This window comes from Ammodytes marinus (assembly GCF_949987685.1).
Source record: "Ammodytes marinus genome assembly, chromosome: 15".
Lineage (NCBI taxonomy): Eukaryota > Metazoa > Chordata > Actinopteri > Uranoscopiformes > Ammodytidae > Ammodytes > Ammodytes marinus.
In genome coordinates this window covers 2,088,294-2,114,985 of record NC_137219.1, presented here as the reverse complement: position 1 = coordinate 2,114,985, position 26,692 = coordinate 2,088,294, and the positions used below count along the sequence as shown (strand labels likewise).

The 26,692-nt window shown below is 41.9% G+C and overlaps 1 protein-coding gene across 1 annotated transcript in view; it reads right to left on the bottom strand.

Moving 5' to 3' along the window:
- The window catches only part of arhgap5 (Rho GTPase activating protein 5), a 69,117-nt gene extending 43,121 nt beyond the window's left edge, over positions 1-25,996 (bottom strand). Inside the window, exons 1-3 of the mRNA XM_080042517.1 lie at positions 25,785-25,996; positions 10,620-14,556; positions 4,194-4,347 (exon numbers count right to left, since the gene is read on the bottom strand). Of these exons, the coding sequence (XP_079898643.1) occupies positions 4,194-4,347; positions 10,620-14,441 (3,976 nt within the window). The 5' untranslated portion in view covers positions 14,442-14,556; positions 25,785-25,996. The remainder of the gene's footprint in view (positions 1-4,193; positions 4,348-10,619; positions 14,557-25,784) is intronic.
- Between the last annotated feature and the right edge of the window lie 696 nt (positions 25,997-26,692).

Sequence of the window (26,692 nt, the reverse complement as noted above, 5' to 3'; positions counted from 1 at the left end):
GACTCCGACTTCATTAAAGTTGCATAGATACATAGTACTTCCATGACTAGTGTATGTTTGTGTATGTAGCTCATAGATGCATTGCTCATATTTATGTACAATAATGCTCACTGGTCATCATACTTAAAAGGTGCTCCGAGGAACTTTCAGTATGTGTTCATTCTAGCGCCCCCTTTGGACCAAAGCGGTAGTGTTTTTATTACGCCAGCTGTTGTTCCTGGGTGAGCGTATACCCCATGACAAAGGCATTAAGAAAAACTATATAAAAAAAAATAGCATTCTTTTACACTGATGGTCTCGTTTGCTGTTACATGTGATTTATGATCATCAGAGGGAAAAATTAAGACTGTTTCAGAAATATTTAAAAGTTCCTCGTAGCACCTTTAAAAGGAGCACTTATTATACTTTTTACTAAACTTGTCCAAAGCCAGAATTAACCGCCCTCCGAACTCAAACATGCAAAGGCAAAAAACTCTGAGAGGAAACATGACATCATTACATATTTGAAAGAATTTGACCGCAGGGGGAACATTACTTTGAGAGGCTTTCAGTTGGGTTTTTTCCTTCTTAAAAGCTCTTTTTAAAGGCACTAAACATGTGACATGAGTAGTGGACCGTTAGTAAATACATTATGCAACAGGCTGAGCAATTATTAAACATGTTTAAAAAATTCATTTTCGTGGTCAGAACGAGAGTAAAAAAAAAGTAAGAGTTTCGGTAGCTTTTTATGGTTAAATAAGTATAGCAGGGCATTTAAAAGGTGTGGTCAGAATGCTTTTTATAAAACTAATAAGTATGTAAACAAAGGAGAACAACCGTGGCTAGCACCATTCCCGTTTACAGAGCCTAGGCTGTATATTAACACTGTATTTTATTTTCAGCGCACACAGGTAGTGGATAGTGAGGAGATATTCACTGATTTTGACAAAGTGATTTTGACAACAAGCGTTCTCCAGAATCACTGACTACACCTTTAAAACTGTCCGGGTTGTGGGTTAGAATCCCGCAGAACAACATAAATAAACTGTGGATGGAGTGTCCACCACATAGTGTATAAATATCTAACAGACTGATCCATGACTTCACCGAGGAATCTCGCAAAAACTTTAGGGAGTGGAGGGTGTGTGTGTGTTTCTGCGTGTGTGTGTGTTTCTGCGTGTGTGTGATTGTCTATGTCTGTCTGTGTCTGTGTGTATATGTCTGTGTGTGTGTGTGTGACGTGTGTGTGTCTTTTCTGTACAACAGCTGGGCGGCCAGCCAGACACATACCCAGCGTGCATAGACTCACAGTATGTCCGAGCCGGCCTAATGTCTTATATTAAACCTTTATTTAATCTAGAGTGTGTGTGTCTGCTCTTCTGACACACACACACACACACACACACACACACACACACACACACACACACACACACACACACACACACACACACACACACACACACACACACACACACACACACACACACACACACACACACACACACACACACACACACACACACACACACACACACACACACACACACACACACACACACACACACACACACACACACCTTTAAATCCACCAGTTCACGTTTTACATTCATATTTCCAACCGACTATTAATTAAACATAATTTTCCAACAGACCAAGGTTAAATGTATGCATCATTTGAAGTTTAAAAGATTATTTGAGAACCCCTTCTTTGTTGAAGGGATTTGAACCAACAACCCTTGAACTTGAGGCTGACCTGGTAGATTTTTTTATAGTGTAAAACCGTAAAAAGTAGTGTAGAGTAAAGTAAGTACAATGTAGTGAAAAAGCGCCATAAGAAAACTGAAATCACAATTTTCCCAGAGCCCAAGATTGACAACTTCCAAATAGCTTGATTTGTCCAATTTACGGTCCCATATGAATGAATGAATGAATGAATGAATACTTTATTCCGGACTCAAAGTTCCATATAAAAAGACAATACAAATACAAGTCAACACAGATTAAAATACATACAAGCATCGATTCCAATGTTTCCCCAGCCCAGAGGAGAACCTTGTATCACTCTGTTTAGTGTCAGTCAGTGCGGTTACATGGCACAACTAGATTGGATTATCACATATATCGAACAAGACACTCGAACGGACCGTGTCACTTGTCTGAGTATACATGGCCTTTCAGAAATCGGATAAATGTCCGATGCATGGCTGTCTCCACTATGCTAGGTGGCGCTGTAGCCCTTTCAACCATGCTTTCAACAAGTGGTTTTAGAGCCACGTCCGGTTCTCTTCCGTCAATAACCCATGGTGTAGCCTATCACGCGCAGGCACACAAGCACAGAACGAGAAGTCCGATATGCGATATCCGATCCCTGTATACATGCAGAGAGAAAACCGACAATGAACGAGTTATCTAGGTGTTCTTATCCGACTTCTCGTCCGTTATTGTGCCGATTTGTGTGCGAAGTGGATCGGATAAAGGTGTTTACATGCAGTTTAAAAGTCCTGTTGAGGTCTTATTCGTTTAGTTATCCGATTATGAGTCTGCATGTAAACACACTGAGTGAGAGCAATTATTACTTTGTTTTTTGACATACCCGACGACATTCAATTTACAATGATATAAAACAAAGAAAAGCATTCATTCCTTAAATTCTACAAGCTTGAACCCCTCTCTGCCCCATTTCATCTCTGTCTCTCCAAACTGTCTAATAAAAATGCCCCCAAAAAAAAAAAAAAATTCTAAGAAAGGTCTTTATCTCAAAACCTTTCTTACATATACTTACAGCTGCCATCTCATTTTCATTTCACCTCCATTGTGTTTGTTTAACTAACTGATGGCGCATAACCTCCATAAATCTATACTTCTGCCATTCACTCAAACCTTTTTCTTTTTTGGCATTTCCAAGCTTTATTAGATAGTACAGAGTTGAAATTGGGAGAGAGAGAGAGAGAGAGAGAGAGAGAGAGGGGGGGTGGGATGACCTGCAGTAAAGGTCCACGGGTCGGATTTGAACCCGTGACCACTGCAACGAAGGCCGGAGCCAATATGGTACGCGCTCTATCCACTACGCCACCGGAGCGCCCCACTCAATACTTTTCTTTGGTCGCATTAATGTTTCACCATTCTTATTTTGTAATCATTCCAGCAGTGCTTTGACAACACATCAGAATGTCCTGCCAACAGTGTGTGTGTGTGTGTGTGTGTGTGTGTGTGTGTGTGTGTGTGTGTGTGTGTGTGTGTGTGTGTGTGTGTGTGTGTGTGTGTGTGTGTGTGTGTGTGTGTGTGTGCGCCAAATGAATAGAAATTGAGTTGTACTGAGTGACAGGTTGGCAGGCCGACCGAGCGACCAATGCAAATATGTTTGACTGGCAGAAATCAGTGCCAAGAAGTTCCTTAAAATGTACTTTCACATACCCCCACACCCCCCTCGCTACTCCCACATCTCTCCATCCATCTTTCACTCATTCAATTACTTATTTGGAAAAGACCATGGATACCACAAAGCTTATACACATGGAATAACACGCCAGCAGTTACAAAAACACGAAAAAAGAGTGGTGTCACTTGAACACACCGCGAGGAAACATAAGATAGTTAGCTTTGTGAGACCAGCCTGACTTTACACAAGCTATTCTCCTCCTATTGACGACTACAGGAACCAATCAGAAGCTGCCTTCCACTATAAGGGACCAACAGAGATTTGAGAAATGCCAGACTGATTTGCTAGAAATAAACAAAACAGAAACTCCAACAAAATCAGACTGGTCTCTCACTAGGCTAAAAGAGAGTGGGGTCTCTCACTAGGCTAAAAGAGAGTGGGATACAAGACAGAGAAATAAATGGTAAAATAGTAAATGGACTTGACTTGTATATAGCGCTTTTTAGCCGATTTTCTCAGCCCAAAAGCGCTTTACATTTCTTACCACGTTCACCCATACACACACACACACACACACACACACACACACACACACACACACACACACACACACACACACACACACACACACACACACACACACACACACACACACACACACACACACACACACACACACACACACACACACACACACACACACACACACACACACACACACACACACACACACACACACACACACACACACACACACACACACACACACACACACACACAAATAGCAGAACGAGATAGAAAAACGATTTGAAAAAAACGCATGATGACTTACCTATGCGCTCAATGTAGTCGACACATTTCTCGATGAAGAGTGGGATGGGTCGATCGTGTGTCACCAGGTTTTGAAGGGGAACCCCAAAGTAGTTGCTGTCCCAGTTTCTCCGGGTGGGAGGGTACAGGGGCTTGGGCGGCTTGGAAGATTTGGGCTGGAAAACGGGGGGTGGTGGGGGGGTTTTGGGGGGAATAAGAATAGGGATGAGATGAGATGACAGGAACTGCAGCAAAATGGATGCATTATATCTCCATCTTTAAGAAAACGCTGTGAACATGTGATTATTGATTAGTTATTATGTAATATACTTTTACTGTGATCATATTAGGGGGCTTTGGAAGATTTGGGCTATAAAGGGGAGGAGGGGGGGTAGGGGTGATGAAGAGAATAATATGAAATGATAGGAATCACAAGAAGAATAGATGTATTCTATCTCCATTTAAGAAAAATTCTAAAAGAAAAAGTGCTCTTAACAAATGATTATTTATTGCTCATTATGTTAATATACTTGTACTGGGATCATCTTGTTTTGAGGTGTTTGTATGTATTGTGTCTTTTGTGTATTATGTTCCAATGTCTTGTCTATTTTTTTGGTATATATAGTTGAATGTTATTGGGACCCCTCCGAAAAGCTTTTAGTAGCTTATTTGGTGTTTAATCTCTTGCATGAAAATTACTATTCTGTCGACCTATCAACAGCTCCACCCCCTTTTGGGACGGATGACAAAAATAGGCGTGGAACTGTTTGTATATTTTGGTACCCTTCCCAGCTTCTGTCAGTGGGAACGCGAATAAATATGTGCCGAACAGAACCGAACCACTCACTGGAAAAGAGGGATGGAGAGAATAATAACAAATGATAGGAACCGCAGCTAGGATGGAGAGAATTGGGTCGGTAAAAGAAGTGATGCTCAAGATAAATACTTTTAATCCTTTGATTGGTAAGGTCATTATTTAATTAGATTTTGAATGATTGGGCAAGGACTTGATGAGCCCAGGTTTCTTCCCATCTCTTTTTCGAAACAGGTCTGGGTTGTATTATGCTGAAATAAGCTTTTACTTGATATTTTTAATGCATATTGTTAATCTTTATTTTTGTTCTAATCGTTCAAAATAAAGTCTTAATTCATTCATTAATTCATTCATTCAAGAAGAGTTGTAGAGAGAAGATTGAAGGACTGAAAAAGAGGTAGAGAAATGGGATGGGTTGATGTTTGAAAGACAAGAGTGTGTAGGTAGGCAGGCCGGATAGCAAGGGAGTGAAAAGAATAAGTTAAAACATGATTAAAAATAAAAAACAAGAAGCAAGCAGGGATAGAGAGAATACAGAGGAAGGAGTGATAGAAGAGGGAATTTAGAAAGAGACACGTGGGAGAGATATGGTGATGAGACGGCAGAATGCACCACAGAAGAAGAAACGAGGAAGTTGTGGAGGTTGTGTAGGAGGCCGATGGGGAAATAGATCAGATAGAAAGTTAGTGGGATGGAGGGATGAGAAAGAGAGAGAGGGAGAGGGGGGGAGGGAGAGAGAGGGAGGGAGGGAGAGAGAGAGAGAGAGGGAGAGAGGGGGAGGGAGGGAGGGGGAGGGACGGGGAGAGACAGAGAGAGAGAGAGGGAAAGAGAGAGATAGAGAAAGGGAGAGGGAGGGAGAAAGAGAGAGAGAGAGACAGAGAGGGAGGAAGTAAGTGGGATGAAGGGAGAGAGACAGAGAGAGAAAGAGAGGGAGAGAGAGGGGGAGAGAGAGAAGGGGAGGGAGAGAAACAGAGAGGAAGTTAGTGGGATGAAGGGAGAGAGGGAAAGGGAGAGAGAGCGACAGAGAGGTCCATGTGGAGAAAGACGAGAAGAAAGAAATACAACAACAGACAAAAACCGTCATTGAAGACTGAAAGCGGGGATGAGTTACGATGTGGCTTTGATTCCCCACACTGCCTCGCTCATCAAAGTGTTGTCATGCCTACAAGCTCTTCTCTAATTGGCTCGCACACCGACTAAACACCTTCCATTCTGTACCTTGTGGTTTTTTTTTCATATTTTTTGTTTCCCTCTTTACCCTCTTGATTATGAAAGAGTGGAGTTTGACTGTACCAACAAAGGTTTGCATTCATGACAGCCATGCAACGCCGGCGGCTTTTTTTTTCTATACTGATTTGCACACACACACACACACACACACACACACACACACACACACACACACACACACACACACACACACACACACACACACACACACACACACACACACACACACACACACACACACACACACACACACACACACACACACGCACACACACACACACACACACACACACACACACACACACACACACACACACACACACAATTATCTGATTCATTCCAATGTGTTCGTTTGCATGTGTTGCATTTGTTCACACGCATGTTATTTGCAGTTGCTATAGCAGGGCTAGAAATTGAAAACAAACATTCGTAATCAATATCAAATGTTGCCGATTAAGATTTGCATGTGTTTTAGGGGGAGATTTTTGGGCTATTTGTTTTCCATAACATGTCTTGTATCATAAAAGGTCCAACATGTACATTCAGGTGTTTATTTGACTAAACCTTGTCTGTTTGCGTCTGTTTATTTCTCCTATACAACCATCTTTAACGGACATTATCTCAATTTTTTTTTTTCAATACTCTGAAACAAGAATCCCAACTTCTAAAACACATACATCAACTTAACTTTCCATAATCATTCTCAGCACTATTCTGAAGGTCGTTACAGAAGGATTTGGACATATGTTGTTCACTGTCTGATTTATGATACATTTTCTTCGCGAAAACATTCCGAAAATGCATTTTTTAAGACCTGCACAGTAATTTTTGATTTATAAAATTTAAAAAGGCTATACCCAAAATCTGCCCTATAAAAAATTGGACACTATATATGTTTTATAAAAATTAAATTAAGATTTTAACTCTGGCTTTATAACAATGATACATTTCATTTAGAGAAAAAACTGGCTGTGAGAGAGAGTATCCATTTTGAGCATGTAACACTGGCTTTAAAAATGCATATAGTTCATACTGCCATTTTATATTTTCTCTTTACACCTCTGATGTGAATGTACCTGTAATTCATTTATGGAAATGATCATATCTGCGCATGAGTAGGTGTGTGTGTACGTGCACTGTATGCTAATGTGTGTTTTAACTGCTTTCAACATCTGGTTTGATAGCATTTCAACAGCGCACAGTATGTAATTGCCAGACATATTTACATACATTATATTGGTGTTGGCGTTTAAATTATTGCATATGGCAGATGTGAACGTGCATATTCCTTTAACAATGTTGTACAGTGGGGGTGCTCCGGTGGTGTAGTAGTGGATAGAGCGTGTACCATATTGGCTCCGGCCTTCGTTGCAGTGGTCGCGGGTTCAAATCTGACCCGTGGACCTTTACTGCAGGTCATCCCCCCTCTCTCTCTCTGTCTCTGTCTCCCCATTTCAACTCTGTACTATCAAATAAAGCTTGAAAATGCCAAGAAAAAAATCTTAAAAAAAATAATAATAATAATGTTGTACAGTAGGTTTTTAACAGCAGTCTTTACAATGCCATGAGCTGTACTTTGTATTTTATTTGTTTAGTTTTTTTGTATTGTTCTTGTTACTTCTTGAGAGAGGGAGAGAGGGAGGGAGAAAGAGAGAGAGAGAGGGGGAGGGAGGGAAAGATATAGAGGGAGGGAGAGAGAGAAAGAGAGAGAGGGAGGGAGGGAGAGAGAGAGGAAGTTAGTGGGATGAAGGGAGAGAGGGAGAGAGAGGGGCGAGGGAGGGGGAAGAGAGAGAGGGAGAGAGAGAGAGGGGGAGAGGGATAGAGAGAGAGAGGGAGTACATGAGCTGTACTTTGTGTTTTATTTGTTTAATTTTGTTTTTTGTATCGTTCTTGTTGAAAATATGAAAAAGAAATATATATATATATTGATAAAAAAAGAGAAAAGTAAACGCGCTCGCATACAGTATATCCGTGTATGTGCTCAGCAGCCTCAATAGCAGACAAGCCTTTAGAGAGCTCTTGTAAACGGATAAGCGAGCATCTTATCACCCCCTACTCGGAGATTAAACACACAAAGCCCTACTGTCTCCAACAATGCATCTATTATCAGCGCTTTTTTTAATGGTTGTGTGAGTGGGACCTTGCGAGGTGGGAAGGATCATAAACCGTTTTAGCAGAGGGGGCCGATCAATACATTATCAAATTAGCCTATTCTCACTATGAGAAGTCCCTGGGCTTTAAAAAAAAAAAAAAAAAGGAATCTGCTCATATCTCTCACACACCCACACACACTTATGTTCACACAGGCAACACTAGAACTATACACAATCTCTTCTGCTCCCATTCATATACACATGAACTCATTATCTCACTTATATTCAATGCACTGAAGCTATCTTTCAAGAAAACAAGAAAGCTTAGGCTCAGTGTTTTGGAGACTATAATATGGTATGTTGTTGCCGTTTGCTAAGAGTTGAGTTTTCTGTATTAGTCAATTTACACAAGGCACATTGAAATTTGTCCTTTCTCATATCCCCTCTCAAGTTTTCCACTTTGGAGGGAGTGGGAGCACAGGGTCAGCCATAGTACAGCGCCCCTGGAGCAGTTTGGGGTTAAGTGTCTTGCTCAAGGACACAATGGTAGAGATGGTGGGCACTGTAGATGTAATAGCAGCCACCACTAGTTTTACTACTAACACCCTCCTGTCCGGTGCCGGGGATCGAACCAGAGACCTCATGGTTACTGGGAGGAGGAACCAGAGACCTCATGGTTAATGGGAGGAACCAGAGACCTCATGGTTACTGGGAGGAGGAACCAGAGACCTCATGGTTACTGGGAGGAACCAGAGACCTCATGGTTAATGGGAGGAACCAAAGACCTCTTGGTGACTGGGAGGAATCAGAGACCTCATGGTTACTGGGAGGAACCGCTTTCTGTAGGCCATACTACCAGCCCCATAGCCAGCCCTGACATTAAAAGCAACAGTCAAATTCATTCAACAGTAAAACACTCCCTTCTGCCAACAGGCCCCAATAAACCTTATCTATTCAATTTGGCTTTACTCTGTTCTATTTAAATATTGGACCGACATCCACAATTGAAACTAATGTCTATAAAGGGGTTGTTTGGTATCAGGCCATCACTACCTAACCTTCACAAATTTAAAAAAAGATGTAATAGCTTTCACTACTGTCTTGGCCAGACGTTTGATATCGATCCATCTCACCCCCGCTGGCTAAGAGATGGTCCATACTTTATGAAACTAGATTAGGCTTTCAGGTAGCATCCTGTCTGTCCAAAATTTGATCTTATCTTGGGTCCTCATTTTACAATATTTAAACGTAATTAAATTCTAGCATAGAGGGATAACTGACAGAATGTAGACTGGGTTTTCTTTTAGGCTTTTTTTTCTCTCTGGAATATGAAGTGTGATATGGTACGGCAAGTTTATTATATTTATTGTGCTGTTTTTTTGTTGCATTCGGTTTTCATTTTCATTGTAAGGGTATTGTTTTCTGTTATAGCCTAACTTTAGTAACTTGTTTTGTCTGATTTTCAACTGAGGCCTTTATCAAATTTAATTGTGACTAATTCTTTGAGCCACATGTTTATTTACAGTTGTCGCTAACTTGTCAAGTGGAAAAATCAATAAACACGAATATGTTATCCGTTATCTCTGTTTTAATTTGTTGTCTGTAGCTTTGTAACTGTGCTGCTGCATGTGTTGGGTAGGACTCTCTTGTAAAAAAATATATTTTTATTCTCAATGAGACTTTTTCCTGGTTAAATAATGATTTATTAAAAATAAATAAAAATTGTTAATAATAAAACATTACTGAAGACTCACCTTCGCTAACTTGTCAAGTGGAAAAATCAATAAACAAGTGTTTTTCTGTTTAATTTTTTGTGCATTTGGTTACCATTTTCTATGTTAGGCCATTGTTTTCTGTTATGGCCTAACTTTAGTAACTTGTTTATCTCTCTTTTCAACTGAAAATATTATTGTTTATTTACAGCTGTCACTAACTTGTCAACTGAAGAACTCAATAAACATATAATATGTGTGAATCTGTTTTTAATTTGTTGTCTGTAGCTATGTAACTGTGCTGCTGCCTGTCTTGGGTAGGACTCTTGTAAAAAAAAAATATTTTTTTATTCTCAATGAGACTTTTTCCTAGTTAAAAAATTATTTATTAAAAGAAAAAAATAAATTGTACATAAATTAGTAAAAGATTCACCTTCTTGGGTTCTTTTCTCTTGTTTATTTTCAAATTAGGCCTTTAACAAGTTTATTCGTATCAAATAATTTTAGAACATTTTTTTATTTTTGTCTGGTCAACTGAAAAACTCAATAGTAAACTTTATATAAAAACAAATACTTAAAAAAAAAAAAAAAACACTCACCTTCTTCTCTTTTGGCGTTTTCTTCTTCTTCTTCATCTTCTTGTCCTCCTGCTCGGGGTCGGAGGTGATGGCTGGATTGTCTATCCCTCCCTTCCATGGATCAGCTGGTGACAGTAAGGGGTCCTCCTCACTGCCTCTGTGTGCGCGTCCCTTTTTCTTTTTCTGCGTGGCGGGACCCGTCTCCTCGCCATCGCTGTCCGAGTGATGAAACCGTCTCTGGTAGGCCTTTGTCGCGCTGAACAAGATCTTAGAGCGATGTTTGTATTTCGATGGCCGCCGTCCAGCCTGTTGGGACTTCCTATCAAATCCATTCTCTTCCTCTCCTCCGTGGAGTCCATGCAAACCACCAAAGGAGTTTCGTATTTTCACCAATCGGCTGTGTGCGTCATCGGGCACTGCGTATATGTCATCGTTGTGGAAGCCCCTTGATCTCAACAAAGTGTCCACAGGGTCTGCATAGTTATCTGATGGATCCTGGTCGTCAGCGTGTGTCATTGTGCCGCGGGGCGATCTACGGTTGCTACGCATTCCGGCCTCGATGGTTTTGAGCAGGTTAGGGTCGAGCTTTTTGACGTTAGGTTTCGGGAGGATCGGTTTTGGCCTTACGGGTGGAGGCACTTTGTGGTTGCGTTCATGGTCTCCGGTGGGCGTGCTGTGAACCGGGTATTCATTCCCTTCGAGGTCTATTCGGTACTTTGCCCGTTCGCTGGGTGTTGGAAGCAGCTGGACGTCATCCCCTATCGGACTGTACGGCGGTGGGGCTTCATTGTCATCGTCAGACTCTGGGTAATACGTGTTGTAGGCCGGAGAGTGGCTGTGCGGCGACGTGGGGAAAACGTCTTCGCTGGCGCCGGTCGTGCACTCCCGCGACGAGGTATCGAACAGGAAGGAGCTCTCGATGCTCGGCTTTTTCTCCAACACTTCGTTAAAGAAAGGCGTGAAAACCTCGGTCTGCCGGTGATACTGCGACAGGGAGTAGAGCGCCGTGAACTTGGCGGCAATCTCCGTGGCGATGTGCTCCCCTTCCGTCATCAATTCCTTGATTGCGTCGTTCTCGAAGAAGTCCGCCTGGCTGTCTGTGATCGCCACCATCTGGACCGGGATCGAGTCCTGGACTTCGGCTAAGAACGCCCGTAGAGTCGCCATGGAAGCCTTTCGTTTGGCAGAATACACCAGAATGTAGCCGTGCACTAATTCGTCTTTGCGGACTCCGATAGCGGTGTGGTAGGACAGCACGGTGACCTGGATCCTCCTCCGGTTGTCCCCGATGATCTTGTCAAGTATCAGAGTGTTGCTTTGACCCGGTTGCCCCGCGCTACACCAGTGTGAGTCCAGGAACGGAGCGAGAATGAGGTCGACGCTGAAAGGGTCCCAGCACATGGCGCACATGACTATCCTGAGGTCCGTCTCTGACATGTCTTTGATTGACGGCAGTGGGGCCAGGACATCAAAGTTATGCTTCAGCCCCTCCAACGTTGCTCGGAGACCCTGTTTAATTTGAAACTCTGTGAATTTTCTTGGAAAGGCGCCAGAGGGGATGTCAACAAAGGTGCACTGCAGCTTGTTTGCCAGCTGTTGGCCCTGGTGCCTCAGGATGGGAATGTTTTTGCAAACACTGTCCCTCTGATTAGCCAGGATAAGAATGAAAGGCAGTGGCTGGGCTAGTCTATCTCTCCTGCTCTGTGCTATCTCCGCTCGGATCCTGCCAATGCAATCTCCGATGCAGTTTAGTGATTCTATAGAGTTGAACACGCAGAAGCAGCCGTGTGGTTTGAAAGTGTTGACCCACGCGTGACTGAAGAGCAGCGTGGAGTTGACGTCCACGGGCAGAAGCTCCAGTTCGTATATTTTCCCATCCAGAGTGTATTCATCATCTGTGGACTGAGCTCTGATCTCGTTGGCCAGTTCCTGTGAGAGCCCCTCCCTTCCCAAGAGGCAGAGGTTGATCTTATCCACGTTGGCACTGTTGTAGTAGAGATTAGAGCGTCCGTGGTCAAGCTGCACAAGCCTGTTTGCCAAAACCTGCTCCACTTTCATATCCACACAGTTCTGCCCGCTGAGGCATGTCTCCTTTGTGGGATGGTAAACAAACCCGATGTGTTTGAGCAGCAGCGACTCTCTATCCGGGGCAAGTTTCTGCAGGGCGCGGTACCGTGGCTCCTCGTTCAGCACACAGTGGATTTCGCTCATCTTGTCGCAGGTGGGGGTGGCGTTCAGATCCAAGTCATAGAATAGCTCGGCATGCTCAAACAGCATTTCCTGAAAATCCTCCTTGGCCCTTTCAACTATTTCCTGCTGGTGTCTACAGTAAACATCCCTCCTATCTGATTCAGTGATGTACTTGTAGGCCTCGTCCTCCATCACAAAGCACATGACTTCCTCCCATGGCTGCCCCGCGCTGATAAAATGAACCCTGTCTAGAGTCTTCTTGAACCTGTCTTTCATCTCCACCCTTCTCTTCTCAGACAGAAGGTGCTGCACGTGGTTATGGTAGATTCTCTCTCCGTCGGGCGTATCCAGGAGGTCAAAGGGTATCCTGCGGTCGCTGATGTCTATGTGGTCCGTCAAATCCCACGGCGTGTGTTCCAGAACCACAAACCAGTACTGGAAATCGGGTCGGTTCCGGATCACGCTTTGCGCTTCAGGCCACGATAGGGGTTCCACCTCTTCCAGGTTATTGAGGAGGTTGTTGAGCGTTTTGGGCAGTGTCGTCAGGTACTCCTCCCTTCTCCTCCTGATGTGCTCCTGCTTCAGTTGTCCGATGTGCTTTGTGAACATGTTGCGTGCTTTCCTGGAGCCCTCGTAGGTGATGAAATCGTCATAGTCCTGTTGGCCCTTCATATTGCTGGACACCGTTTTCCACGTGGTGTGGTAATCTCTCACCGTGTGCTTCATCAATTTCTCAAATCTGTCCGTGACTGAGGCAACAATCTGGCGTTGGATTTTATAGGCCTCCAGGTATGGCACAGTTTTTGGCTTCCCTCTCGTCTTGTCCAGCTGCTGAATAAGGGCGTTGAAACAGAGCTCTGCGTTGACGTTGGAGCGCGCTGACGTCTCTATGAGCAGCAGGTTTTTCTTGCTGGCAACATAAGCCTGCAGGTCCCTCAGGTGTTGGTCCACACACTCGTCACATTTCGTGGCGGCAACAACAACAGGCTTCTTGGATTTGACCATGTGAGAGTAGAGGCTGTTGATGAATTTCATTTGGTCTTCAAACTTCCTATTGCAGCCTTTGCTAACATCGATGCAAAGCAAGAAGCCGTCGATGTTGAGCTTCCCGTCGGGCATTTGCTTCTGGTCAAAGTCCTGCTCCAAGCCCAGCTGGTCCGTGCAGATGTACATGAGCTTTTCTGCCGACTGGAGCTTGGTTGAGGCGGCCCGTTTCGTGTAAGGCTGCAGGTTCGTACTCCGGTGCGGTAGAAAAGTCTGGTCGTCAATGAACTCCGTTTGTTCAATGACCTGGATTTTACAGTCCAATCCGTCGTCCCCTCGATGCGACACCTCCCCCCAGTAGAGGAAGTGGTCATTGTTCACCACGCGTCCCCCAAAGTCTATCGTGCTCAGGACGGAGGTGTGTTCCGTGTAGTAGCCGTCCGCCGTGGGACGCACATACCGGTTGCACAGGCAGGATTTGCCCACGCCACAGTTTCCCTTCTCCTTCTCCGTCCCCGAGAGGCCGACCACACTGACCGCGAATGTCGGGGGCCGCGCATCCTTGTTCTTGGCCATTATATCCCCCCGCTCATCGCCGACTCGGTCACTTCCGGGAAAACCGCTCAAGATATCATTCCAGTCCTCCTTGTTAGCGGTACAGAAGCACATTCATTCTGGTTTCCCTTCTTGGTAGTGGCTTGTCCCCCTCCAACTCTTCTGTGTTCCTATCCTGGGTCTTCTTTAAGCTGCGGTAGAACAGCCGGCTTCTCCTTTTATCACCTGCCTGCAAGACATGGAATTTACAATTAGGGAAAAGATTTAAAAAAAAAAAAGGCAATATAAACAAAAACATGTTTGCACTCATTTGTCTCCGGAGCACTTCAGTCTCCTTATCACAAATAATATAATTAGCTTTTTGTTTCTCTGCATATCCCTCTGGGTCATGTGCACTGTGTGTGTGTGTGTGTGTGTGTGTGTGTGTGTGTGTGTGTGTGTGTGTGTGTGTGTGTGTGTGTGTGTGTGTGTGTGTGAATGGTGTGGGGACTTAGAACAACAAATCAAACATGTTAGTCGAGCATTACACAGTTATCAGAAAATTAGACAAATGAACACATTGTCACAGGTTTGCAGGACAAAATAAAAATGTTTCTGAGTGGCGTTCAATGTAATAACAATAAAATGCACACGCTAAGGGGGTTTATCAAATGAAAATGTGGTTTTAAGAGTTGAAAAACCAAGTCATTTTGATGGTACTTTATTTTTCTTGTCTTCTCAAAATTACCATTTTGTACAAAGTATGACAGAAAAGCTTATATAAGAGAAAAGGGGACAGTAATTCAATCACGCAGCGTGCTCAGCAATGTCACTTTTCCCTCGCAGAGAAAAAGGAGGGCTTTCAACCAATTTGTGTCGAGGCGGGATAAAAATGGCATGCGACTCCAGCCCTTTGACAGGCACTGACCTAGAAATGATGCGGTTCGCCTGGGAGAAAACAGGAGGAAATAAATCAGTTCACAGATTTGCTCAGATCATCATTATGGGCACATCCTCCTCGGGCTACGTGATTACAGCTAAACGTATAATCCTGATTAATTCTAGCCCGTCGTTTATGATAAAAATATATTTCGCTCTGGTTACTCTGGTCGTGATTAATTTTTATTTAATCCTAATTACCAATCTAGTTTTATTTGTGGGTTAAACATTCTGCTTCTATCTTGTTTATTTGACATTAAAACAACAAAGGAGAATGAAATGTTTCACTGCTGGCAACACACACACCCATATTCAATGATCCAGAGATTAGGAGAAACTAAAAGATGCGAGAAAAAAATTGACAAATGCCTATGTTAGACGGTGTAACCTTTCCGCAAGTATTATCTGGGATTTGCCACAGTCAAATGAGCCTGAACCTTTTCCATGCCCTTAACTACATGCAGGCTGATAACAGATAAACCAGAGAGAGAGAGAGAGAGAGAGAGAGAGAGAGAGAGAGAGAGAGAGAGAGAGAGAGAGAGAGAGAGAGAGAGAGAGAGAGAGAGAGAGAGAGAGAGAGAGAGAGAGAGAGAGAGAGAGAGAGAGAGAGAGAGAGAGAGAGAGAGAGAGAGAGAGAGAGAGAGAGAGAATTGCAGTCATTGTTATGTTTTTACAGAGCGATGGCAATCAGCCAGTGAATTTGCCTGCGTGAGCTGCAGCGCGGTGCCATGCTGGGCCTGAGAAAACTGCACCAGAGAAGGAATTTAATGGTTTCACTGACTGAGACGAAAAGCAATGAGGTTTCTTTTCCCCTGACTGTGTTTACAGAGGCCGGGCCGAGGTGCTGATGTCACCTGAGCTGGTGCTTTGTGTGTCAGGACATAAAGAGAGTTTTGTGAGCTCAGCAGATCTTAACTTGTAATTCACATGTAAATGCTTGCAATAACTTAAAAGGGGCACTGTGTAACATTTTAAGTAATCTATTAGCTAAAATCAATATCCTCATTCATAAATATGTCCTCATTGGTGTAACATCACCTCTGCCAATAATCCTGAGCGGAGAATTACAAATATTAATATTACATTTTGTACATTGAGCATTGGGCAAGTCTTATGGAGGCATCCATGTTTTTTGGAATGTCATCAGGTGCATTGTTTAGAATTTAGAATTGTTCTTGTCCTTGAAGGCCACTGTAGCTTCTGTTATTATTCAAAAGGGGTGGGGTTACCCAGGGAGAGTTGCATTCTAGAACTTTCTTGATGATGTCATATTACACACTGCACCTTTTAGAAACAAACTGCTTTCTACATACTACATACTTATAGAAATTTATTCATGACTGGTTCACAAATACACTTCTCCCACATAAGATTAAACTAGGGGAATGTTGCTCAATTACCTATACAGGAAATGTGGCTTCAATGTTTGTTTAGTCAACCATTGTATTAATGATATGCTTTAGACCACGGGATCCTTGTCCCTCAAACACACCTAGGAAATGAGATGATGTCAGAGAGCAAACGGACAAGCAGGTCTATCAGGTTTACAGATCTAACCCCCCTAGCCGCTACAATAGCCTCTGTGCCGTTGTTACAGGATATACCACACCTGGCTGTAGCTGGGAGAAGTGGTGCGAAGCTTGTAAAATAGGTGAGGTCTTACCCATATGCAGCTATAGAGGCATTAAAGGAATACTTCACCCATACGGAACCAGCGTTCTATCATTATAAAATAACTATTATAATATAATGAATGAGGTTTTTCTTCCCTCAGTCTTCCCTTGGCCCAGCTGTCCTGTTAATCCTAACCCTTACTGTGATGTCACAGTAAGGAAACTGTAGGGTTAGACAGTGAGACCATAAAACACTCTTTCTGCCTTTTCTCAGGCTAAGATGATCCCATTTAAAAAAAAATTGCACATTTATACTAAATAGGATCTCAGAGTTCAATACACCTTCATATTCCAACCGGTGAAGTAGGCCTTTAAGGTTCGCTAGCAAGGTTTTTATGAGGGTTAAAATAACTTCTAAGGGTTCTACTATTGATTTAAGAGTGACTGAACATTTGTTTGTGGATTATTTTTTACTGGCTGTAGCAGAGAGAAGTGGAGCTATGCTTATAAGATAATTAAAGCCTTACCCACACATGCACCTGGTAAGGCCTGCAAGCAAGTTATTTATTATGAAGGTTAAAATAAACAACTTTTACGGACTAATGATTTGATGTATTTTGCATCATGTAGATTGTGTATGTATTGTTTTTGATTTGCATTTGTTTGACTCGACATCTTTGCAAATGAGGGAAACCCCCTCAATTGATCTCTCGAGTATAAATAAAGCTTAAATGAAATAAAAAATAATGAATGATATCAATTAATTGTTGCTTTAAAAAGGCAAAATTGCAACGTCCAAGAGATCTAACCCCTAGCCGCTACAATAGCCTCTGTGCTGCTGCTACAGTATATGCCACACCTGGGAGAAGTGGTGCTATGCTTATAAAATTATTGAAGCCTTACCCACACATGCACCAATATACAGTGGTGCATGTGTGGGTAAGGCCTGCAAGCAAGTTACTTATGATGAAGGTTAAAATAAACTTTTACTACTTTTGACTTATGACTGAAATGACTAAATATTGGATTTAGTATATTTAACAAAACCCAGCGACACTGCAAATATGAAACACTTGGAACCTTGACTTGGCAATAGACTAAAAAACCATCAATTAGGAGCGCTCCGGTGGTGTAGTGGATAGAGCGTGTGCCATATCGGCTCCGGCCTTCAATTCAGTGGTCGCAAGTTCAAATCCGACCCGTGGACCTTTACTGAATGCAGGTCATCCCCCCCTCTCTCTCTCTCTCTGTCTCCCCATTTCAACTCTGTACTGTCTAATAAAGCTTAAAAATGCCAAACAACATCAATAAGACCAACAACTGATAGCTATTAATTTCTTGTTGATAGAGGAACCAACTGATAATTACAGCCTTGACATTCCATCACCGATTCCCATCCAAATACCACAAGACTTGAGAAGTCGCAGTCGCACACTCCCAAACATCTGTTTCGCATTTTTTGTCGGCCAATATCAAAGTTTACATTCCATGCGCTGACAACACAGTGCGTCGATATAAAACGCATGAATAAATGTTAACATTAACTAAGACAGGAATGGTAACGGACACAGTGCTAGCCAGTTAGCTGTATATAGTAAACAGTTATATTCCCTTAATTATAGAATGCAATAAATAGTACAATGACAAATCCTATCATATGGTTTCCAAAATAAATATTTAAAATTAACTTTCAAGACCTTTGTAGAGATGTAAAAATCTCCACTCTCAAAATACCCAATCAACCATGTTCAAAACTACAATGGCTGCTTCCTAAATGTGAACAGGTCTAATCTAGTCTGTCTGTACGTTAAAGCAGCAACTGCAAACAACAGCATCATCATTGATCCAATAGAATGTGGTTTAAACAGACCTGAATTAACCTGATAGCTCGCTCTCTCTCTCTCACACACACACACACACACACACACACACACACACACACACACACACACACACACACACACACACACACACACACACACACACACACACACACACACACACACACACACACACACACACACACACACACACACACACACACACACACACACACACACACACACACACACACACACACACACACACACACACACACACACACACACACACACACACACACACACACACACCAAATTAGTGAAAGACAATGTTAACGTCGCCTGGTATTGATACAGGGTTGGTACAATCTCTAGTCTTATCACAACAACAATACTAAAAAAAACAAAGGGGGGGGGGGGTTTGTGGTGTATTGGTTAGATCCCCCCTCTAACCCCATAGAGGCTTAGTCCTCTTCACAGCAGACCCGGGTTAGAATCCAGCCCGGGTCGTTCTCTGCATGTACATTCCCCTCTCTGCCCCCGTTTCATCTCTGTCTCTCCAAAAAAATGCCCAAAAAATTATCTTCAAAAAAAGTTAATAAAACCTAATCCAAAATGTGAGCTGCTCTATTAGCTCAAACTAGCCTTGTGCATCATGATAAGTGTATTCAGTGTGTGTCCGCGGGGGGGATTAAGGTATCACTTGGCAGGCCGCTTTTAGAGATGACTAAACGCTGTTAAGCCCCGAAACACAGCAGAACACACAGCCAGGATCACAGGCCCCTTTAAAGTTTAAACTCAGCTGGATTCTGAGGTTAAATATACTTGTTTTTTCTTCTCTCTCTCTCTTTCTTTCTCTCGCTCCGTTTATTAGCAAAGTGGGGCTTCGACAGAGCAGAGCAACCCATGTACTTTAAAGGTGGAGTCAGTGATTCTGGAGAACGCTTGTTGTCAAAATCTCTTTTTGTCAAAATCAGTGAATATCTCCTCATGATCCGCTACCTGTCTGTACTGTGTGTGTGCTGAAACAAGTCCAGTTTTATTACACAGCCTAGGCTCTGTAAATGGGCAATTGGCCCCCTTTGTTTACATACCAGTTTACAGAGCCTAGGCTGAGTATTAACACTGAATACACACACAGTATGGACAGGTAGCAAATCGCGAGGAGATATATTCACTGATTTGGACCAAAAAGCTATTTTATCAAAAAAGCATTCTCCAGAATCACTGACTCCACCTTTAAATGGAGGCGCCATGCCAATGACTCACTATATTTTCCCCAATAAGGAATTCTCACTTCAGGTACAGACAGACACCATCCTCACACCGGAAACCATAAATCAACACTTATATAAGTAAAATGCAAACGGAAACAGCCTCCTATCCTATTAAAAAAAAGGCAAAAAGACTTGAGCTTTCTAGACGGTGAAAAATCGCCTCTTTTCATCGCTACACTTCTTGTTATAAATCATGACAGAGCGGCCGGCGCGCTGAGGCAGTTTACTCACCCAACCTCGCAGGGGTTTCTTCTGGGTAATCACTTTAAAATGTTTCAAACCATTACCTGTCACTTTCATTTTTAAATTGTACAGCTGCTGGCACATAAAAATGCAGGATGTGCTTTTAAAAAAAATCCAGCTACGTCCTAGTCGAAAGGAGCGGCAGTTTTTGATGTATTTTCTTTCGTTTTTTATTATCTCTTAAATGCAATTTCTAATGTCTAATCTTGATGTATTTTATGCCCCCTGTAAAGCACTTTGAATGGCCTTGTGTCTGAATTGGGCTGTAGAAATAAATAAACTTGCCTTGGGTTTAATACCGAGCAAAAAATCCTTAAAAAAGGTACTCCAAGGAACTTTCAGTTTGTGTTCATTCTAGCGCCCCCTTTGGACAAAAGCGGTAGTGTTTTTTACCACGCCAGCTGTTGTTCCTGGGTGAGCGTATACCCATGACAAAGGCATTAAGAAAAACTATATAAAAACAGCATTCTTTGCACTGATGGTCTCGTTTGCTGTTACATGTAATTTATGTTCATCAGAGGAAAAATTTGACTGTTTCAGAAATATTTAAAAGTCCCTCGTAGCACCTTTAACAAGGGCACTGCTTTCTCAAATTTTGTATCTCAAAATATGTTGAAAAATGTGCTACAGAAAAATTAAGTCAGTGTGTTTCAATTGTAGCTTACTGCATCCTAACTAGATTATTTTTATCGTCAGATGTAGTATGTAGAATAGAAAACAAGAAAGAGTATGTGATTAGGAACGCAGGGAGAGTGTTTCAAGTGTGTCATAAGAGGTGAGGGCATCTCATTAAAAGTGGGTTATAAATAATTGAGCTATAAAAAGACTGAGTGCTGTTATTTTTAGAAATGGGACCAACACTCTGATTCAATATCATTATCGGGTGCCTTTGCCGGATGTAATTAATTTATCAGATTTTGCAATGACATCACCAATCCACACAGCGATCTATAATCAATAGTGTTATCAGGTTAAATCCAGGGTTGCGTTCCGAATCGCATACTCTTTCTTTTTTCTATTCTACATACTACATCTGACGATAAAAAGAATCTAGTTAGGATGCAGTAGGCATACTACTATTGGGACATACTTTACTCTCTTATTTCATCATAACATTGCGCCTTGATCTTGCCTCTTGCTTTTATGTCCGTCGCATCCCCGTTTGTTTTCATATGGAGGCTTCGTCGATGTGACGTGACGTCACTTCACGTGCGCACTGGATTGTGGGTCAGAATTGCCCAAATAGGATGCAGTTTTCAACGCTAACAATCTGGCCACAAGAATCGGGACATCCTAAATCTTCTTTCTACCATACTATATAGTAGAAAGTATGCGTTTCGGAAGGCAACACAGGTCTCTTTTCAACACATTCTATTGTTGTTTATGTCCAGTTGTTGCTCCTGTTGCATTATTTAATTTTTCCTTTATTTATCCTCGAAGAAATTAACATACAGCACGAATGAATTTGTACCATTAAAGCTGCAGTGTGTAGAATTTTGGGTTTTATTTCCTAGCAGATTGTGTAGAAAGTAATTATAATATCCATAAGTACGTTTAATTTAGTGCATAATAGCTGGAAAAAAAAAAAAAAATCCCCTTAGAAAGGGTCTCATATATGTCCATATTTCTGCATATTTTGGACCAAGGCCTAGTGCCGCCATCTTAAAAGTGTCATAGTTGGAATGTCATCAGGTGCATTGTTTAAAATTTAGAATTGTTCTTGTCCTTGAAGGCCACTGTAGCTTCTGTTATTATTCGAAAGGGTTGGGGTTACCCAGGGAGCGTTGCATTCTAGAACTTTGTAGAACTTTCTTGATGATGTCATATTACACACTGCACCTTTAAACGTCTAAGAAGTAGCCATTGTTGTTTTGGATTTATTTGATTAGGTTTTTTTGATAGGAGGAGATACATATATTTCTCAAAACATTTCTTGCACTTTTATTTCAAATGTTCTCTATGTAGGAGTTGTCATTTTCCATCTTTAAATCTGCTATTAAACTTCTGAGCTCATGTTGTATAGAAATAGATCAGAACGGTTCAAATGAATTGCTTGAATTCCCAGATATGAGAATCGGAACTGAAAAAAAATAAAACAGTGAATCATTACATATCTAAATCTAAACTCCCTTTTATTACCGTGTAAAAGATAGTAGATTTTATGATTCATTCCTTGTGCATTTGCTCAACAGAACATCTCCGTTTTTTCCAGGGAAAATCACAGTGAAATACACTAGGGCTTGAGCACAGAGATATATTCTAAAAAACTCAATCCCTTTCCTCCAAAAAGACTCAAGTCCAGACCTGAAACTGAGCGTCATTCATCTGACTTCCTATTGCAGACGTGTCAATGATGTCATTACAGAACAGTTTAAAAGGGCAACTGACACAAATCTACTGATACAAATCAACTGACAACAAATCAACTGACACCAAATCAACTGACAACGAATCAACTGACACCGAATCAACTGACACAATGAACTGAAAAAGAATCAACTGACACCAAATCAACTGACAAGAATCAACTGACACCAAATCAACTGACACCAAATCAACTGACACCAAATCAACTGACAACGAATCAACTGACACCAAATCAACTGACAACGAATCAACTGACAACGAATCAACTGACAACGAATCAACTGACAACGAATCAACGGACACCATCTACCAATGTTTCAATACCTATTTCAAAGATGATCTACAATACATAGTGTCATGATGAGCGATATAATCTTCATTATTCGTCACTTGCAAAGTACCCCACTAAAGGCCCTAGAATATTATCACATTGAAATACTTCATTTAATCATATAAAACTATCTTACACATTATCTAGAATGGATAGAGTACATTTAAATAGCTGATGGGGATATCCAACTTAATGTTTCACTATGCTTTGCTTCAAAACACCACACACACACACACACACACACACACACACACACACACACACACACACACACACACACACACACACACACACACACACACACACACACACACACACACACACACACACACACACACACACACACACACACACACACACACACACACACACACACACACACACACACCGAGGAAAGACTATAGAGAAAGATACCTCAGTGAGCAATATCGAATCATTTAAGGTGCCCTTGCCGACACTAAAACAAGATGATAGTTGAATCGGAGGTCCTATTTTTCAACACAATTGGTTCCCAGTATTAATTGATGCTTCTGTCAATCTCTAAGGCTCAAGATAGGGGGCTAGATGACTCTCCTGAGAAAACCCTTTTGTATGGGCGGACTACACCTTTAACGAGATGTTGGTTTAAAGGGCAAACGGAGCTGCATCAAAGTCCCAGTGGATGTTAATGGCATGTATGGCTGCAGTAGGACAAACTCGCTGACCTAACACACACACACACACACACACACACACACAGGCTACCGACACACACACACACACGGACAGATATACGGACACACACACATAGACGGACACACACACACCGACACACAGATGGACATACATAGACGGACAGACAGACACACACACATAGACACACACATAGACGGACGGACACACACACACACACAGGCCGACACATAGACGGACGGACACACACAGGCTACAGATACACACACAAACACATACAGACACACAGACAGTCACAAAACAGACACACATACAGACAGACAGAGAAACACACACGCACACACACACACACACACACACTGCTAGATGCAAAATAAATGGAGAAAAATCAATACATTGCTAATGACAATTGCGTTTACAACTTTCTGGGGGGGTGGGGGGGTTATGTGTTAGAAAACAAGCTGGTTAATGTCAGCAATATAGTGAATAATCTGAGCCTCCATCTATCTATCTATCCATCCATCCATCTCTCTATCCATCCATCTATCCATCCTCCTATTGTTAAAGTTACAGTTTAAAACCTGGCTACACTGGACACTTACAAACTAGCTCTGAATAGATTATAATATCATACTAAGAAAAGCAATGTGCAGTGTGTATAATAGATGCTAAGAACATAATGCAAAAAGTGGCTTTCTAAAGGGTGTGTAAGTACACACACACACACACACACACACACACACACACACACACACACACACACACACACACACACACACACACACACACACACACACACACACACACACACACACTATATTATGAAACATTTCTAATATTTAATGTTTGAATGGAAATTAATAGTGAAAAGTCTGACCCTTCCTTCCTTCCATCATCTATCTATCTATCTATCTATCTATCTATCTATCTATCTATCTATCTATCTATCTATCTATCTATCTATCTATCTATCTATCTATCTATCTATCTATCTATCTATCTATCTATCTATCCATCCATCCATCCTCCTAATGTTAATGTATAAAAACCTGGCAACTCCGCAGACTTGAGTTTTTTTGTTGTTAACATTCTACAAAATGTATGTTTAATTATGATTTTAAAGCGTTACTCACTCTACTAAACTACGTTAGGCCACTGGTTTGAATCTGTATGTATGACAGAGTGGCTACAGGAGTATGAAGACTTAGAAAAAAGTGTGGAGAGTGTCCGACTCCGGGTCATATTACTATGAAAGGGATTGTACGGTTGAATAACACCTATAATGCACAACAGATGTCGAATGTTTAGAAGTTAGATTGGAATTTCTAGGTGAGCGTATGAATGAGTTCAAAATAAAAAGTCAAAGAAAACGCTTGAAAAATATGGTTAACAGCCCCTATAATACGCTTGGTATCTAAAACTACATTTGCCGGGTTGAATTTGGGTGAAAAAACTGCTTTATTAGCGTCTTTAAATAAATGTCTGAAGCAAGCATTGTTTTACAAGGCGGAGAAACTGGATGTCACTGCAGATTTTTCTTTCTCTCATTATTTTTATATATATTTATTTATTTCCAGAAAGTAATTTTGTGGTCGATGTACTACGTTGGAATAAAGCCCATTTAAAAACGTGCATGTTAGACACATTACCAAACTGTATGGGGTGGGGGGGGGGGGGGCTATTAAGAGTGAGTTAGGGGAAGTTTAAAATGTTTAGGATAATCAGTTTTAGTCCAGCTTTTTGCATTAACAGCTTTAATGCGTCAACGGGCAAGCGTGGCTAACAATTTTTCTCCCAACCGTAGGAATTGACACGGTTGGTTCTTTTAGGCATTTTTCCCGGGGAGATATGAGGGAAATAAGATGGTAAAAATGATGGGCGGCTGTATAAATGTTAACACGGCTCGGAACGGCCTGTCTTTAGCGTTGGTTTCTGCCCCTGATTAGCTGTGTGCTGCTACGTTAGCCTAGCAACCGTTAGCAACACCCAAAAATCCCAACGGCTTTACGTTACAGGGGGGTTAGGAAATCGCCTATCGGAGAAAAAAATTGCTAAACCAACTCAAACAGGGCTAGTTTAACACCTTAACCTTGCTTTCCTTTAACCCGGGATAATTAAACCCCCTTCATTTGGCACGGTTTAACAATTAGAAAGAGGAGAAATGGCTAAGCTAATAGTCCCAAAGAGCCCAGGTCCAGATAAATTCCCCTACCCACCTAATAACATGGTCGCTCCCAGATCCAACAATCCAGTGAGAAGGAGAGAGAAAAAAATTAAAAACTCCCTTTTTCGTGTTAAAATCCACAATTTGGGGTTGGTTTCTGTGCCCTATCCGATGTAGTTTGGCGTCGGGGTGTAGTTAAACGTGTAGTCCCGTTGAGTTGAGCGAGTATTTCAGTGTATTTCGCTTGTTGTTGGTGGTGTGGTGTGGTGTGGTATGCGTCTCCTGCTCACCGCTCCCTCCCCTCTGATCCAAAGCAGTAATGGCGACGATGCCTCTCTCTCTCTCTTCCACTCCCCACCACTGTGAGTCAATGGCGCTCTACCTTTCCATTCACACACACTCTCTCTCTATCTAGCTATCTCTCTCGCTACACACACACACACACACACACACATATGCACATTAACACACACACACACACACACACACACACACACACACACACACACACACACACACACACACACACACACACACAGTATTTTGTATTGCACAAATGTCTTGAACGAACGCATAAAGATAAAAGCATGTGTTTCTTTCCTGACTGTGTATTTGTGTGTATAATCATGTTTACGCATATATGTAAATGAGTGTGTGTGTGTGTGTGCGTGTGTGTGTGTGTGTGTGTGTGTGTGTGTGTGTGTGTGTGTGTGTGTGTGTGTGTGTGTGTGTGTGTGTGTGTGTGTGTGTGTGTGTGTGTGTGTGTGTGTGTGTGTGCATAGCCTATACACTTGTGTTATTAATTTTTAATTAAATTCAAAGGGCATTCTTGGCATCAACGTTTCACACCAACAATATTGCCGAAGCATCAACAATGGACAGTACACTTTATGAATTATATTTATTTATTATAATTGGTTCATAAGATAATTTAAAAACAGAACAGCAGTAGTACAAATA